General features: G+C 38.5%; 1 protein-coding gene across 16 annotated transcripts in view; it reads left to right on the forward strand.

Moving 5' to 3' along the window:
- Positions 1 to 15,262, forward strand: part of PTPRD (protein tyrosine phosphatase receptor type D) — a 504,675-nt gene that overhangs the window by 430,746 nt on the left and 58,667 nt on the right. For all 16 annotated transcript variants that reach the window (XM_055302389.1, XM_055302395.1, XM_055302392.1 and 13 more), the window contains one exon: positions 10,286 to 10,461. In XM_055302389.1, the coding sequence (XP_055158364.1) occupies positions 10,286 to 10,461 (176 nt within the window). The remainder of the gene's footprint in view (positions 1 to 10,285; positions 10,462 to 15,262) is intronic.

The raw sequence follows: 15,262 nt of genomic DNA on the forward strand, positions 1-15,262 counted from the left end.
ATTTAAGCTAGAGGATTTACACCAAATTGAACTATTAGCCTGTGTGTGTCTCTTCTACCAAGCCAGATCTAAATGGTTTTATCCATGAAAGAGTTTCAAATGACAAAGAATAGGAGTGCCTGGCTGGCTCAGCTGGTTAAGCATCTGAATCTTGATTTTGGTGCAGGTCATGATCTCAGCTTGGGAGTCCAGCTTCACACTCAGTGAGGTGTCTGCTTAAGATTCTCTCTCCCTCTACCCTGACCCTCGCACTTGTGCACGCACCCTCTCTCTCAAATAAATAAATACATCTTAAAAAAAAGAAATGACAAATAATCCACATCATGTAATATGTATTCTGTAACACGAGTGCTTATAAATCTGATAAGAGAAGTTTACTGAAATAGGAGGTTTTTATTTTTTCTGGTTTTGGGGGAATATATTTAAAGTTTTAAAATACAAATATATGTATTCACTCCTTTTCTTTAGTGGATACATTGTTACAAGAGCTCACATTCTTCTCAAGAACTTCTGTTAAATCATCCTAAGCTATTCTTGCTTCTGAAGAGCTTGTGCCTCAGTTTCCTCATCAGTGTCATAGGATTAATAATAGTACCTGCCTCCTAGAATGATTAGGACAATTTAATGAATTAATACATATAAAGTTTTTAGGGGAGTGTCTGGAACAAAGAAAATGCCTAATAAATATTGGAAACTATGAAAATTACCAGTGCTGTTATTATGAATTCTTTTATTACTACTAATATGTCCTTTTGGTTTGCATAATAGGAACAATTAAAAAATTCAACTGCAAATAATACAGATGATGTTGCAACAGCCTGATTATTTGTGAGATGGGAAATTTAGCACCTTAAAATGAGAAAGTGACTCACAGGAAAGCACTGCCCCTCAGATAAATCATATATTTTTTTTAAAGTAAAGAAAAGAAACTACTGGTATTGCCCTTTATTGTTGAATTATCTTTGACTGCCACACTAGTGCTTCACATTTAAGTAGTGCCTTAGCTTCTCTACTGCAGTGTTCAGTGTCTCCTGATTCATTTTACACAGCTGTCAGCACATGGTAACATGTTCCTCCATTTCACATCACTCCCATGCTATGAGTTATCTGTTTTTTTTTCTTTTTTTTCTTTTTTTTTTAATTTTTATTTATTTATGATAGGCACACAGTGAGAGAGAGAGAGAGAGGCAGAGACACAGGCAGAGGGAGAAGCAGGCTCCATGCACCAGGAGCCCGACGTGGGATTCGATCCCGGGTCTCCAGGATCGCGCCCTGGGCCAAAGGCAGGCGCCAAACCACTGCGCCACCCAGGGATCCCTGTTTTTTTTTTTTTTTCTATAATCACTTGATATTTTTCAATAAGTAAAAACAAAACAAACAAAAACACAGGAAAATAAGTTAATAGAATTTACCCAACATTTTCTAATAAAATGTGAATCATATTATTGTAAATATAAATGTTCCATATGAAGCTCTAACATCAAAGAATTGAAATTATTTTCCCCAGCCACAAACCTCTTTAATAGCTGCCATGCCCTATTTCCCGTATAAGTTCAATAAATGATTCTATTTCCTCCCTCTTAGTTCTTGTACTTTCTCAGTCTCTCCTACCCTCTCCCTAAAGAGTTTCCTTTAGGAAACTCTTTAGTTTCCTTTAGGAAACTCTTTACCCTTTCCCTCCCTACTCCTTACCCCCAGACACCAATGACTGATTTGTGGGTACCTGGTGTTTCTTTTATTTTGCTCTTGAAATTCGATTTCAAAATTAGCAAAGGAATTTTGTTAGACTATATGTCCCATCTATGAAAAAAAAAAAACTGAAACAAAAAACTTGTCTAAATCTCATTCAACTGCTGGTTGAGTTTATTTTCCTCACATTGCTCAGAACATCAATCATTGATTTAGCAGGTTTTTTTTTTTTTTTTTTTTTGAATATTTCCAGTCCTTCACTTTTCAAGTTGGCTGTTTACAAGCATGACAAATTTTAATTCTGTCATTTCAGGGTGGTCTTTTTACTTTATTTTTGAAAGCATTTTTTTTTTTTTTGAGGAGCAGGGCGCAGTCAAATTTTTATGGCTTAATTTGTCTTAAGTAGAGAGCTAGAGAGAACTTAGCCTTTAGAAACTTGGAGCAAATTCACAAGGTGCTTGCAGCATGCCTAAAGACTAATTAGAGCTACTTAAATGACATCTTTCTAAAAAAAAAAAAAAAAATGGCATCTTTCTCTTGCGTGTAGCCAAGCAAGTGGTGTGGAGATCGTTACTCCCCAGCTCCTACTTCAGCCTATATCTGGTGGTGCTTCTTATCTGGAAATGAGAAAAAAAAAATTTTTTTTTAGACGATGGCTAGATGTGCTAGTTTTCTTCTTTACTGTGTTTCCAGGAAGCCAGCCAAAAAGTAAATCAAAAAAGTCCATGAGTTTATTTTTATCTCCATTGTCTTTACTTGTTGGGATTTTTTATTCATTTTTATTGTATACCTCTGAAGATTATGCTAATGAATCTACACTTCATTGCTGTGAGGCTATAGAAAAACCTACATCATCTGTACTGTAGTTCTGTTGGTAAAATATAGTCCCAGGTTGTATATCATTGGGAAGTCATAAAATAATTTTTGTCCTCTCCATTATTTTTTAAAAGATTTTATTTATTTATTCATGAGAGACACACAGAGAGAGGCAGAGACATAGGCAGAGAGAGAAGCAGACTCCCTATAGGGAGCCCCATGCAGGGCTCGATCCCAGGACCCCGGGATAATGCCCTGAGCTGAAGACAGTTGCTCAACTGGCTGAGCCACTCAGGGGTCTCTCCATTATTTTTTAAGTAGAAAATGGAAAGGGGACTTCCAGATTTGGAATAACTTTTCATCAGTAGAGTGTTTATGAATTAGTAGTTTTATTTCATTACTGTTTTATTACATTGATCATAAGAATAATCTCCACTGGTATTTTAGAAGTTTCAAATGCATTAATAGACTCATTATATTCTCACAGAGGTGTTGGGTAAGGACATTATGAAAATGCTGCTTATATTCTGGGATCTGTGAGGAGACTGGGGTTCTACGAGTTTCCTACAGGCAGAGCTCCTATCGCCATATTCTGCCTTTGATTCAGACTACCTCATTGTTGTATAAAGCCCTATAATAATTTCACCCTTCTTAATATTAGTTTCACAAAATTCTGTGATGCTGTACTGGCCCAAGTTTTGCTTTATTTCAGAGCAGAGTGCTCCCTAACTATAAATGAGTCTCCTCCATCACAGGTGCTGATAATTCCCAACATGTATAGCTAAACTTGGAATATATTCAGTGACAATTCAATCACTCACATCCTTCTCTGTGGCTACTCTCATAATCCAGCCTCTTCAGCAGTGCTGAGGAATAGAAAACCAAGGGGAGGAGAACACAGAACCTTGAGGGGATGGAGCCTGGCTTCACAAACTCTTGAAAAGATTACTCATCCCCCCCTTAACTCATTGTCATGATGAGCTCACATAACAAGGCATGCTTCTAAAATAATCCCCCCCCAAAAAATAACAAAATAAAATAATTGTCCTATGTCCTGTAGTACCATGGAAGGCAGTTTGCCTCCGTGTGGTACTTCTGGGGATACCCAAGGCAGATAATACCCTGTACCTTTGCAAGAGGCATTTGATTTTTCTGCTCTGTTGCCAAAAGAATCCTTCATTTTGCTAGTTCTGATGTGGCTGTAGGAGGCTGAGGGGGACAGGCTGAGGCCTGTGCCACTTGGAATTAAATAATTTAACATTTGTTTAATTTAAATAACTAAATAATTATTATTGGATTTCATTTTTCTATTTTCTCTTTAGTTTTGCCAGTGTCAGCAATGAAGTTAGGATTTTTTCTTCATTGTGGGTTGGAAAACCTGTAATCTGGGTGTTAAACATCAGTTCATTGTTGTTAGGTATGGTTGTGTGTGTGTGTGTTTGTGTGTGTATTGAATTGGAGAAGGAGACATGATTTACAAAGTAGAAAGTGGCTTTTGTGCTTCATTGGGTTTTGAGGACTTCTGTCTCACAATAGGGAATAAACTGATTTACCAAAAAGCATTTTTTTTTTTTTTTTTTTTTTTTTTGGACACAAACTTCACTAAGGACTTGTAGTAGTGAAAGGAAATCAGAGTAGCTGGGTTTTGGTGCCGTGCTGTGAGTCAGGACGGAGTCAGCTGCTCAGCGGAAGGTCCATCTGCAGCTCTGTGGTACAGTAGTTGTTTATCCACCGGAGCAGGCACTGGAGTCGGTCTTTCCTGGAATGCCGCCTCTTTCTCATTCTCACCTCCATGTTCCAGGGACAGCTTCTTTCCATGAATAGACCACCTGCTAGTCTATCCCACAGTACCCCCGTCCTCCCCCCTTGGATTTGATTTTGTTTGCTTTTTCCCCCACCAGAGTCTAATCAAGATTTGAAGTATCAGTCACACCAAAAAAATCTCATCCCAGCACATAAGAGGTAGAAGCAATAGGAATCAGCTTGAAAGAGCATCAGAGCATGTTCCCGCCTAATCTGGGAGACACAAAGCCTCTATCTTAAAATAACTTCACAGAGATTTCTGAATCCAAGAAGGTTAAGAATATCACAGAGACATCTTATTTTAGAACTCAAAAGGACTGGAGGGAATCAATTTGTCCAACACGCCTTGTTTAGCAGATAAGCAATCAGAGGTCTGGACAAGTTGAACAACTGCCCAAATGTCAAAGAGCAAACTACCAGCAGCCCTAGATACAAGTCCTGGTTTCATGGGCAGTTTCTCTAAATTGTTAGCAAGTGCTTAGTATTGTTTCAAGACTTTAAAAGGCACATGTGACTTTTCCTACAGGATGGAGTGATATAGAAATACTCACATACCTATTATAATTACTTAATTTCATATTGATAAAATAACTGCTGTACTATTTGGGATCCTGCTCTTTCACTTAACATCAGGGCATGAGGCCTTACTATAAAACTTTTATGATTATGAACACCCCTCAACAAGGGAGGTCTTTTCAAATCAAATTATCTCCTGACTTGAAAAATTGAATGCAGAGCAAGTTTGTCTATTTGTTTGTGTTTTTGCTTTTTTTTTTTTGTTTGGGTTTTTTTAGGGGGCTGGGGGGAGTAAAGGGAGAAGGAGAGAAAGAATCTTAGGCAGGCTCCATGCCCAGCACAGAGCCACACACAGGGCTTGATCTCACACCTCTGACATCACAACCAGACCTAAGATCTCAAGAGTTGGATGCTTAGCCAACTAAGTGACCCAGGTGTTCCTTGTTTTTTTTTTTTTTTCATTTTGTTTTGTTTTGTTTTTTATTCATTTGGTAGAGACACAGAGAGAGCACAAGCTAGGGGAGAGGCAGAGAGAGAGGGAGAAGCAGACTCCCAGCTGAACTGAGAGCCCAGTGTGGGGCTCAGTCCCAGGATCTGGAGATCATGACCTGAGCTGAAGGCAGATGCTAAACCATCTGAGCCACCTCGGTGCCCCTCTTTTATTTTGTTTTAATAGACCCATATGACCCAATTAGTTTTCTCAAGTTAATAGGAAAAAAATTATTTTAGCCCAGTCATGATAAAACAGTTAAGATAGTTATTCTTTGGCAGTTCAACATGCTTTCAAGGTTTTAAAGCATTCTTCAGCATGAATTATTTATTCATCACAAATATTCTTTGAGTAGCTTTATCTTTCCAAGGATTCCTCTTCTTTTAATATTTAAACACATGTGTGGGACCAATGTCATAAAGCCCTGTTCAATTTTTTTATTTAAATTCAATTAATTAATATATATTAATTTCAGAAGTAGAGTTCAGTGAGTCATCAGTCTTATATAACACCCATTGCTCATTACATCACACACCCTCCTTAATGTCCATCACCCAGTTACACCATCTCCCCACTCCCCACCCCTCCAGCAACCCTCAGTTTGTTTTCTACCGTTAAGAAGCCCTATTCTATAAATCGTATGCTTAGGTGAAGAAAAATGGCATTGTCTTTGTATGTTGAATTCATGGTACGTTTCCAAAGCTTTGCAGATAATTACAAGAACTGTGGGGCCCAAAATCTATGCCTAAGTGTGCTTTCCACTGAAAGCTATAACCAGCAATTCCCAGCAAGTGAAATGAGGGCCTGACTCTGATTGCTGTTGCTGCATCTTGCTATGCATGAAGGCCACAGAAGCACTGCTCTACCGGCTATTCACCTCATCACAATCTCTGTTGGTTTTGAAGGCTTGAATTTTGTAGCTCCAAGCTTTCTTTGCCCCAAACACAAAACGCAGTATAAAATATGTAAGCAATATTTGTATGTACCACAAGAAAGAATAGTCCATTACCTGATAAAACATACTACAACATAGGAAAGAGTCATGTAGGTATAATATGAACTCAAGATTTAGCCTCAGTTTTTTCACTTATAAGATTAGAATAATAATTATGGGTGTTGGACCTGTTTAGATGGCTATTGCTAAGTGGGGAGTACACATGAAGTAGTACATAGGAAGTCATGAAATTCACTTTTATAAAGGTAATAAGCTGTTCTTGAACAAAGTTGGTCAAAGACCAACAGACTCCAAGACAGTTCCTACAGCAGGGCCAGCCCTAAAGTTTATGCCTATGATGAGCTAAAGGCAGACATCTTTGTTATGCTTACTAAGCAACCCCCATTTAAAAAAAGAAAAAAAGCAACGAGCACCATTATTCATTATTATCAAAGTATTGGACAAAGGTCTCCTTGGCTCCAAAAATTAAAAGCAATCAGCTAATTTATAGTAATTCTTTATTCTTTCAGTACTGCATGTTAAGTTAGATCTCCATCCATCATAGCCCCAGAGGGATTCAATTAATTCTCACACACTTCTCTTGGATTAGTAGTGCACTCTGATTAGTGTTGCATTAGCAGATGCAAATCATCTTCTGGATAAGGCAGGGAATTGAAAATTAAATAAACAAATATGTGCATTACTTGGAGAAGGTCACCCCCAAAAAAGAGAAAGGATTTTGTAGATCCAGCCTCCTAGCATAAATATCACAATCGAGAGCTACTGAGGAAGCATTTCATGGCACCAAAACACTTGGAAAGCCACCATGTTGTTTTTCTCACAAAATTGGTTGAAAAATCTTTCTAAATATGTCACACTAAAAACTGAGATCTCATCTATTTGAAACACACTTCTGCTCAACTTTAGTTTCCAATCTGGTGTTAATGTTTTTAAAAGGGCAAACCACCACCCTTCCTAAAATCTTTTCTCATCCATCTTTCTACACAGCTTGTTGTTTGGGTTGTATGAAATACAGATATATTAGACCTCAGACCTTCTGTAGAACATGATCATTTCTCACATCCCCATCTTATAAAGGTTGTATGGGAGAAGACTTACCTGGAAATGTCTTTTTGTCAGAGTATATAAAGGGATTTGCTGGAAGGAGGTGTTCATTCCAGGTACTACTTCCTGATAGATGAGTGTCAAAATAGAAAAGGAGCCTCAGCATTATTTTCAAGATGTAAATATTAGCCTAATAATTAACTCTACTAGGTATTGAATTTTTTCTTTTAATTTTCTTTTTTAAATATCAGGTCCCAAATTCCTAAAGCATTTTGTGATCCAGTACAGATCCCGAGTGCCTAGTATTTTTCAGACAGATTTTCAGTCTTTTTATCTCTGGGAAGTGGAAGTATTATTAGGTAGCAACCCACCCTTCCCACCCCTCTGCCTAAAAATAATAATAATTTATTATTCTAACTTAAGCACCATGTCAAAAAAAAACAATTAATTACCTAATAAATGATTAAAATTTACATAAGAATGTTGGGTGGGGCTGATTGCCTTCCTTTAGATGTGAATCTCCTGTCCATCTCTCCTCTGCTCTCTGATATATTTTTCAGATACAATTCTTATCCTTGATAAGGGGGAACTGGCATGATGCCCAGCTGATGCATTTTCTGAGTCTAACTCAGATTTCTCTATTTTGAACTTTCTTGGAAAAAAACTTTCTGTATATTGGTAGCTGAGAGGCCTTTAGCCAGAATCCCTTTTCATCAATTCTTTAATGTTGTTAATTGTTTTATTGAAATTTCAAAGTGGGCTTTTCCTGTATTATAAAATAGATTCATTGTTGGCTCAGAACCAAATCCTGTGGACATGAGATTGTGTGTGCTTCCCAGTGGCCGTAACCTGAGGACTTTATTTAAACTGTCTCTTGAATCTACAGTAATTTGGTGTCTGGAGGAATAGGATCTTTATCAACAAAGAACTGCCAGAACCCCAACTGCTTCTTGAGTAGCTGTAATAGATGAATAATGTTACAACCAACCGTGCATTTCAGTCTTTACTCAAAAGGCTTTTCACTAATGCTGGTGGTATTCCATATCCATGTGTTCATCTCAGAGCCCAGTAGTTCCCATCTGACTTTCATTACTTTTTTGAGAGGATCAGTTTTACAACTGGAATCAGAAAAGCAGTCAAAGTAATTGCAAATGGCAATCAGTGAAATATAACAATTTTAGCTTGGGAACATATGTTCCATTGTAAAGAAAAATGTTTTTTTTTTTTTTCATAGCTCCAGGACTCATATTTTCCCAGGGCAAAAAGGGCCATGTACAGGTTCTGGTGCTACCTCTCATATCATGCTGGTATCCATGTAAAGTGCTTATTCCCTTCCAGGGACAGGCAACTCATTACATCCCAAGGAAATCTATTCCCTTTTTGATTCTGACAATTTGAAAATGCTTTATTATATTGGAGATGAAATTCTCTCTGTAGTTACATGATTCAGAGTTGAAAAACTTAGATCTCAACAAGTAAACCTAACCCTCTCTTCAGATCCTCACACACAGCTCTCATCCCCAACCCCTACATTTTCCCCTGCCAAACTATAGTATGTATTCCTTTTTCTTACAGAATAGGTTTAATTTCCTTAACCACCCTGGTCACTCTCCTTGGAGGAAGCTCAGATTTACCTATATATCTCTTAAAAGTGTCACTCGGAATTAGACTTTCAATCAGAATATCAGCATTAAATTTAAGGTCTGTCCACTTATTAGGTGTCAGAACTGGGGCAATTTTTTTTTGTCCCTAGAGACAAGCAAGAGCTAATAACAAAGATGTAATCTAGAAGTCAAACAGGCAATAACCATGTTAACAAACAAGTATATGATTACAAAGTGTAATAAGTAATATAAAGAGTTGTGAAGGGAGTTCTGAAGCCCAAGAGTAACGAGGGCAGGCTTTCTGAGAGACAGGCTGAGTGTTTTACAATGGGAAGGAGACACTGTGGGTGTTCTAAGATGTGGGATGGCACTAAGGTAGGAAAGCAATGTTTTCTACCAGTGGAAGCAAGACCAGACTCTAGAGTTTAGAAGGCAAGAAGATGAGTAGAACAAGATGTGTTTGGAAAAGTGTGGAGCTTTGTAGCTATTGTTGAGAGTTTGGATTTTGTTTGAAATAAAAGGGAAGCCCATTGTTGGGTTTGAAGGAAAGAAGTTACAGTGTCTGAAATATATTCTTAGAAATTGCTGTCATGCTGGATGAAGAGCAGACTGCAAAGGACAAAACCAGAAGTGGGATAACCAATTAAGAGGCAACTTGTCATAATCGAGGGAGAGGTGCATGTGGTGTAGTACTGTGAAGTTTGAACAAGAAGCAATCTCGGCAGAGTTTAAGACAGACTTAGCAGACAGACTGACTGTAATTAAACCAGACTCTACCATTTTGAGCAAGTACTTTAATCTCTATGCACCTCAGTCTTTTCCTTTGTTAAAGGAAGATCCTGACAAGACTTACTTCACAGAGTTGTTGTAAATGAGTTTACAAATGAGTTCCCTGTTAGCTAAATTTGTGAAGAATGTTTCACTGCTACACATGCTCCACTCTACATTGCATTTTCAGACTCAGGCATTATTTTATTTCACTTTTGTCTGGCAATGTGGAATAGCATGAGTGAGAAATGTGACCAGGTAATTTTTTATCCTCCTCTGCATGCTATATTTTACTGATGCAGTGGAGAAAATAGACAGTGTGTGAGAAAAATGGCACCTTATGGACAAACAGTTGTATGTTTCTTTCTTTGGTATATACCTTGTCATATTACAGAGATCCAGCACCTGGAACACTATATTTCTTCAATGTGACAGTCCTGATAAGACCTGTTTTTATCTTGCTTAAGACCCAAAGTTTAATATATTGTGATTCCTCTAGCATAGTGTGGAAAATAATATAGCAACACCCGCAGGCCGGATCCCAGGCTGTTTCCTCTCGTGATAGATTCACCTAGTGGAATAACACTTTATGTTTTACAGGCATCCCAGGAAGTGACTATGTGAATGCCAACTACATAGATGGCTATAGGAAACAAAATGCCTATATTGCAACACAGGGATCACTCCCCGAAACATTTGGGGACTTTTGGAGAATGATATGGGAACAACGGAGTGCAACAGTTGTCATGATGACAAAACTAGAAGAACGGTCCAGGGTAAGAATATCTACCTTCCCTCCCTTCAGATCTTTCCTCAAGTAGTCCCTATGTTGCATATTTTATTATTTTCAGAATTTGCTCTTTCCTTAAACTTTGACTTTCTAACAGACACAAATCAGGAATGGGAATCAACAACTCTGATGAAGCCATTCTTTAACACTAAGTCTTTCAAGAAAGAAATTCTCTTGTTACCACACGATTGAACGATTGAAAAAAAAAACACAAAACAAAAACAAACCAAAAAAACCCCAAAACAAAAACCTACTGAAAAAGTTGACAATTTGGTTAGAGAAAATAAATATTAGCTTGACGCTCTTTCGAAAACTCACATTGAACAAGAACACCCAGACTTTGGGGGAGAATTCCACCAATATGGACTTGTCAGTATTTTTAACTTTTTATTTCAAGTAATCTGCAGGGTAAGATCTAAAATTCTATGAAAGAGGCTCTTATATAAATTATTCAAATTAGCATAAATTAAGTTAGGGCAGCCAGAAAAATGATGTGGGTTAATACACAGCTTAAAAAACACATAAATGTGTAGAGGGCATTTGCTACTTTAGCCTTCTCCAAAATGAATAGATTTTAATAGCAGAGTCATTGCTTGTTAAGGTCTAAGAAAGGAATTTTATTCATCATATGGGTCCAATATTATGGTGCATGGCACATTAGTTAAATGTTATTGATTTGCAAAACTAAAACATAATGGGTAAGCAGTGTGCCATATTCCCAAGTGATTATGCAAATATTGTAGCCATCTGATGAAAATCAATCTTTAACCTTGAGAATTTAATGAAGGAGTCTGAAAAATCACTGAAGGCAGCGCATACTCTCACTGAAGAGTAAGACCTTCAGAGCAGAGTTTGAAACCACTGATGAGAGGTCTCTTTTACTGTGGTCATAGTAGCCTCAAAAGAATATTTAGAAGGAAGCCAAAGTCCACTCCCCGTTTGTTGTATGACAGTTGAGTTTTTAAAATGGTCTTCTAAGCTCGGTACCATGGCGGTTTCTTTTAGCTCAAGTAGGTAGATGAGGGAAGAGTTGAAGGCTGTGCAGGGGTTTTATAAGGGAAAGCTCAGGCTCAAGAAAATATAAAAAGTTCCAGCCATTACTTTAAAGATGGGAAATAAAGGGTATGGTACACAACTGGTTTAGCAAACCCAAAAAGCAATTAAACCTCTTTATAACATGTGAATTGGATGGAAATACTGAAATATTATCTGAAAGGAATTCAGATGAAAACTGTTATGACTGTGAAGACAAATGTCACTGTCATTCTTTACATGAAAATCCCATCCAAAAGATGTAAATGGTTCCATTATTGATTTGTACTCAGGGTAACCCCTATATAGCAGGTCCTCTAAAAACAACACCCCATCCAAATGTTTCTTGGATAGAACTCTTCATAATGCAACATCTAACACGAATTAGATGCGTTGATATTTCACAAAATCTTGTGAGATAAACACTACTATGATCTCCACTTCACATATGAATCAACTAAGCCTAGAACATTCCAGAAGGTCACTCAAGGTCATTCAGCTACCAAGGTCAGAGTGAGGATTTGAAGATAGGCAGTCTGGCTCCAGAACACATGTACTTAACCATCAGGCCATATTGCCTGTTAACATTTCTGTGAAGCTGAGACAGCTGAACTATTATATTACAGCATGCATGTAAATCCAACCTACCCAGACCGCTCTGCCTGGAGATACCGGCTGGTAACAAGCAGTCATTTGCAAAAGCTGTTTTCAGTAAAACACACATTTTATCTTGACACTGCAGGCCTTCATTAAACCGTGCACAGAAACTTGTTTTGAAATAACCAAATGAAATTCTGCCCCTTTTCTCCCTAATTGCTTCTAATAATAAAGTTAGTTCTAACTGGTCCCACTGCCACCGCAGCATCTGATGGTAATGAGCAATTCTTGGCGGAAGGCATTGTGACTTAAATACCTGCAGTTTATCTTTATGTTGCAGGCTACCTTTTTTTCCCCTCCTCAGACAGAGGAACTTATTTTGAAGTTACTAAATGAACCTCTGTTTGCTCCCTTCATTAATTACTCTTTGCTCTTGCAAGTTAGCTTTCTCCTTTGTTAAATGGCCTAAGGAAGCCAATTAAAATGCTGTCTTGTGATTTTTATTCTGTGGTGGTTCAGTCTGTACCCAACTTATGATGACCTGCATAAGCCAATGTTAAGGAATTTCAACATCATCAATCTGACCATACAAATGAGCCCTGACCCAGAAGGCACCAAAGCCCTATTTTCCCCATTCTAGAAGACTCGAGAATAAATGACCAAATAAATGACCGAGAAATCTAGCAAAACATTCCCCAAAATATCTCACCTGCTCTTCCATCTTCTCCTTCACATCCTCCCACCTCACTTTTTCCCTATCCAGTTGCTCTTTCACCAAAAGTCGAGGGAGAAAGGAGATGGCATGCCTGGATTCACAAATAAGAACTTGGATTTAGTTTCTCTAAATAGTGGCTGTTGCTGAAATACATAGCTTTATTATTTAGAAACTCTGTGGGTTATGTGGGCTGATCTGGGGACTCAACAATTTTTGATTCCCAATAGCCAACTACAAAGCAGATGTTTGAACCAGTCTGGCTTTATTTAGGGACAGACTGCCTGCAGACTAGTCTCCCTCATAAAGGGATCCAGGTGGTTAAAACAAGACACCTCTCCAAGGGCTGACGCCCAAAATTTCATTATTCTGATGAAGGCTTAGGTTCTTGAAATAATATTCACCACCACCCCCATGGTATGTGGGGGGAAAAAAAGTGTGTGTGTGTGCGTACGTAAACATTTCTGTGTACTGCAGAATACTTGTATGCAGGAGTATATGTTGACTGGCGATTTGGTGTGGGGGAGAGAAGAGGAAAGGAAAGAGAAGATAGATGAGAGTTCACAAGACTACCTAGGAATACCACCATCAGAGAGAAGAGAATGATCTGACACAGTCCCAAGTAGGGGTGCCTTGCAGTCAAATGTCTGAGTTTCGATTCCAGCTATGGTGCTTCTTGGCAGTTTACTGGGAAAATCTCATTTGTCCCTTTTAAACTACATAGAGAGATTCTTGTGAGTATTCACCAAGGTAAGGGATATGACGGGTGAATCTCACCTCAGTGAGATCTCAGTGAATCTCACCTGTTAGTGTTTGGTTGAGATAGAGCTGGGAGGTTGTATCTATATAATCAATTTCTGGGCAGCCCAGGTGGCACAGCAGTTGAGCGCTGCCTTCGGCCCAGGGCATGATCCTGGAAACCTGGGATCAAGTCCCACGTCGGGCTCCCTGCATGGAGCCTGCTTCTCTCTCTGCCTGTGTCTCTCTCATGAATAAATAAATAAAATCTCTAAATATATATATATATATATATATATATATATATATATATATATATATATATAACCTGTTTCTCCTAAAGCTGCTTCTCAGATAATTCAGTTTTGGGGTTGTTTTTATTTTTGTTTTGTTTTGTTTTCCCCAAATGCAATGGGTTTGTTTCTCCGCGGCTGACAGTGAACCCTGAGCGGTATCACAGAGTCACTGCTCATGGTGAATTCCGCCAGCGGTTGCCAGTGTAACAACCGTGTACAGTGTTCAAGCAGAGCTCGTAACGGAGGCTCCTTTTGCTCTTGCCTTCCCCAGGACAGGGGCCACAAGGGCATCCTGGCTGCAGCCTCCTCTGCAACCACAGCATGAAAATGGTTACAATGTGAAAATAGTAATATCAACAAGAAATACACGTAGTAATAATTGTCACTAAAGGTAATATATTCTTGATGCCACGTTTCCTTTTGACTCGGTTTTGCGTAACCCCTCCTCATTCCCTTATTTACTTGACTGTGCCAGGGGACTCACGTCGTAGTACCTACCTCCTGTGTTCTCTAGCTTCGTGCTCTGCATCATCACTCAGGCCTTTGGTTGATGAAGCAGCAGTGCGCTTAGAACCTTTGCCAAGTTAGAGCAGCGCACTCATACAAAAGGCTCCTTGGTTCATTAGCATGTGTTAGAAGTTTCACTAGCTTTTTGTTAAAGAGCTGACCGTTCTTAGCATTTTATTGGCTAAAGAAGCCCTTCCAAGTGTGATAGCTTAGGACTTAAATTGGCCTTTTGGTTTTCAAACTCCTCATATGTGGCCTTGCAAGAATTCCAAACTTAACCAAGAAGACTATTTGCATAGTGTGTGCATTCAGCTATCAGCCCTGAAGACAGAATGTGTACATTGAATATTTTCTGAGTTTCATTTGGATATGTAAAGAAACAAAACAAAATATAAGGCTATAAACTGGAGATTTTGAAAGTAAAATACAATTGCTGCAGATACGTTTAACACAGAGATAAGTTTAAAGCTTTGTAAAATGTGCTTTGTGACATGAGATATTGTTAGTAGGTCTTATTCTACAATTTCCATCTTTTTTTTGCCAAATCCTCTCAAGTTCTGCATAGTTCATTGATTCTGTAGCAAGTCATTCTCTCATGCCCTAGAATGTGGTCTCTAATTGTTTCCATGTTTCATAACATGCCAGTAAGCACATGAATTGGTTTGGGCAACCACATGGAGGGAAGAAAAAAACTCGGAAAAAATGAAGCACTCATAGGAGAGTAAATGTATACAGCTGGGATTTCCACTCCAAGGGTGTTATTTGTGGGCAACTAGGACACATGGTTGGCAGCCTCACTTGAACCATTAGAGGCTCCAAGGTAGGACTTGCCAAGGTGACTCTTGGCCCAGGAACCTCTATTATTTAGTGGGTGATTGTCCTTCTTCCCCCTCGCCCCCCCCCCA

The sequence above is a fragment of the Nyctereutes procyonoides genome, unplaced genomic scaffold, assembly GCF_905146905.1.
Source record: "Nyctereutes procyonoides isolate TBG_1078 unplaced genomic scaffold, NYPRO_anot_genome, whole genome shotgun sequence".
In the NCBI taxonomy this organism is placed as follows: Eukaryota; Metazoa; Chordata; class Mammalia; order Carnivora; family Canidae; genus Nyctereutes; species Nyctereutes procyonoides.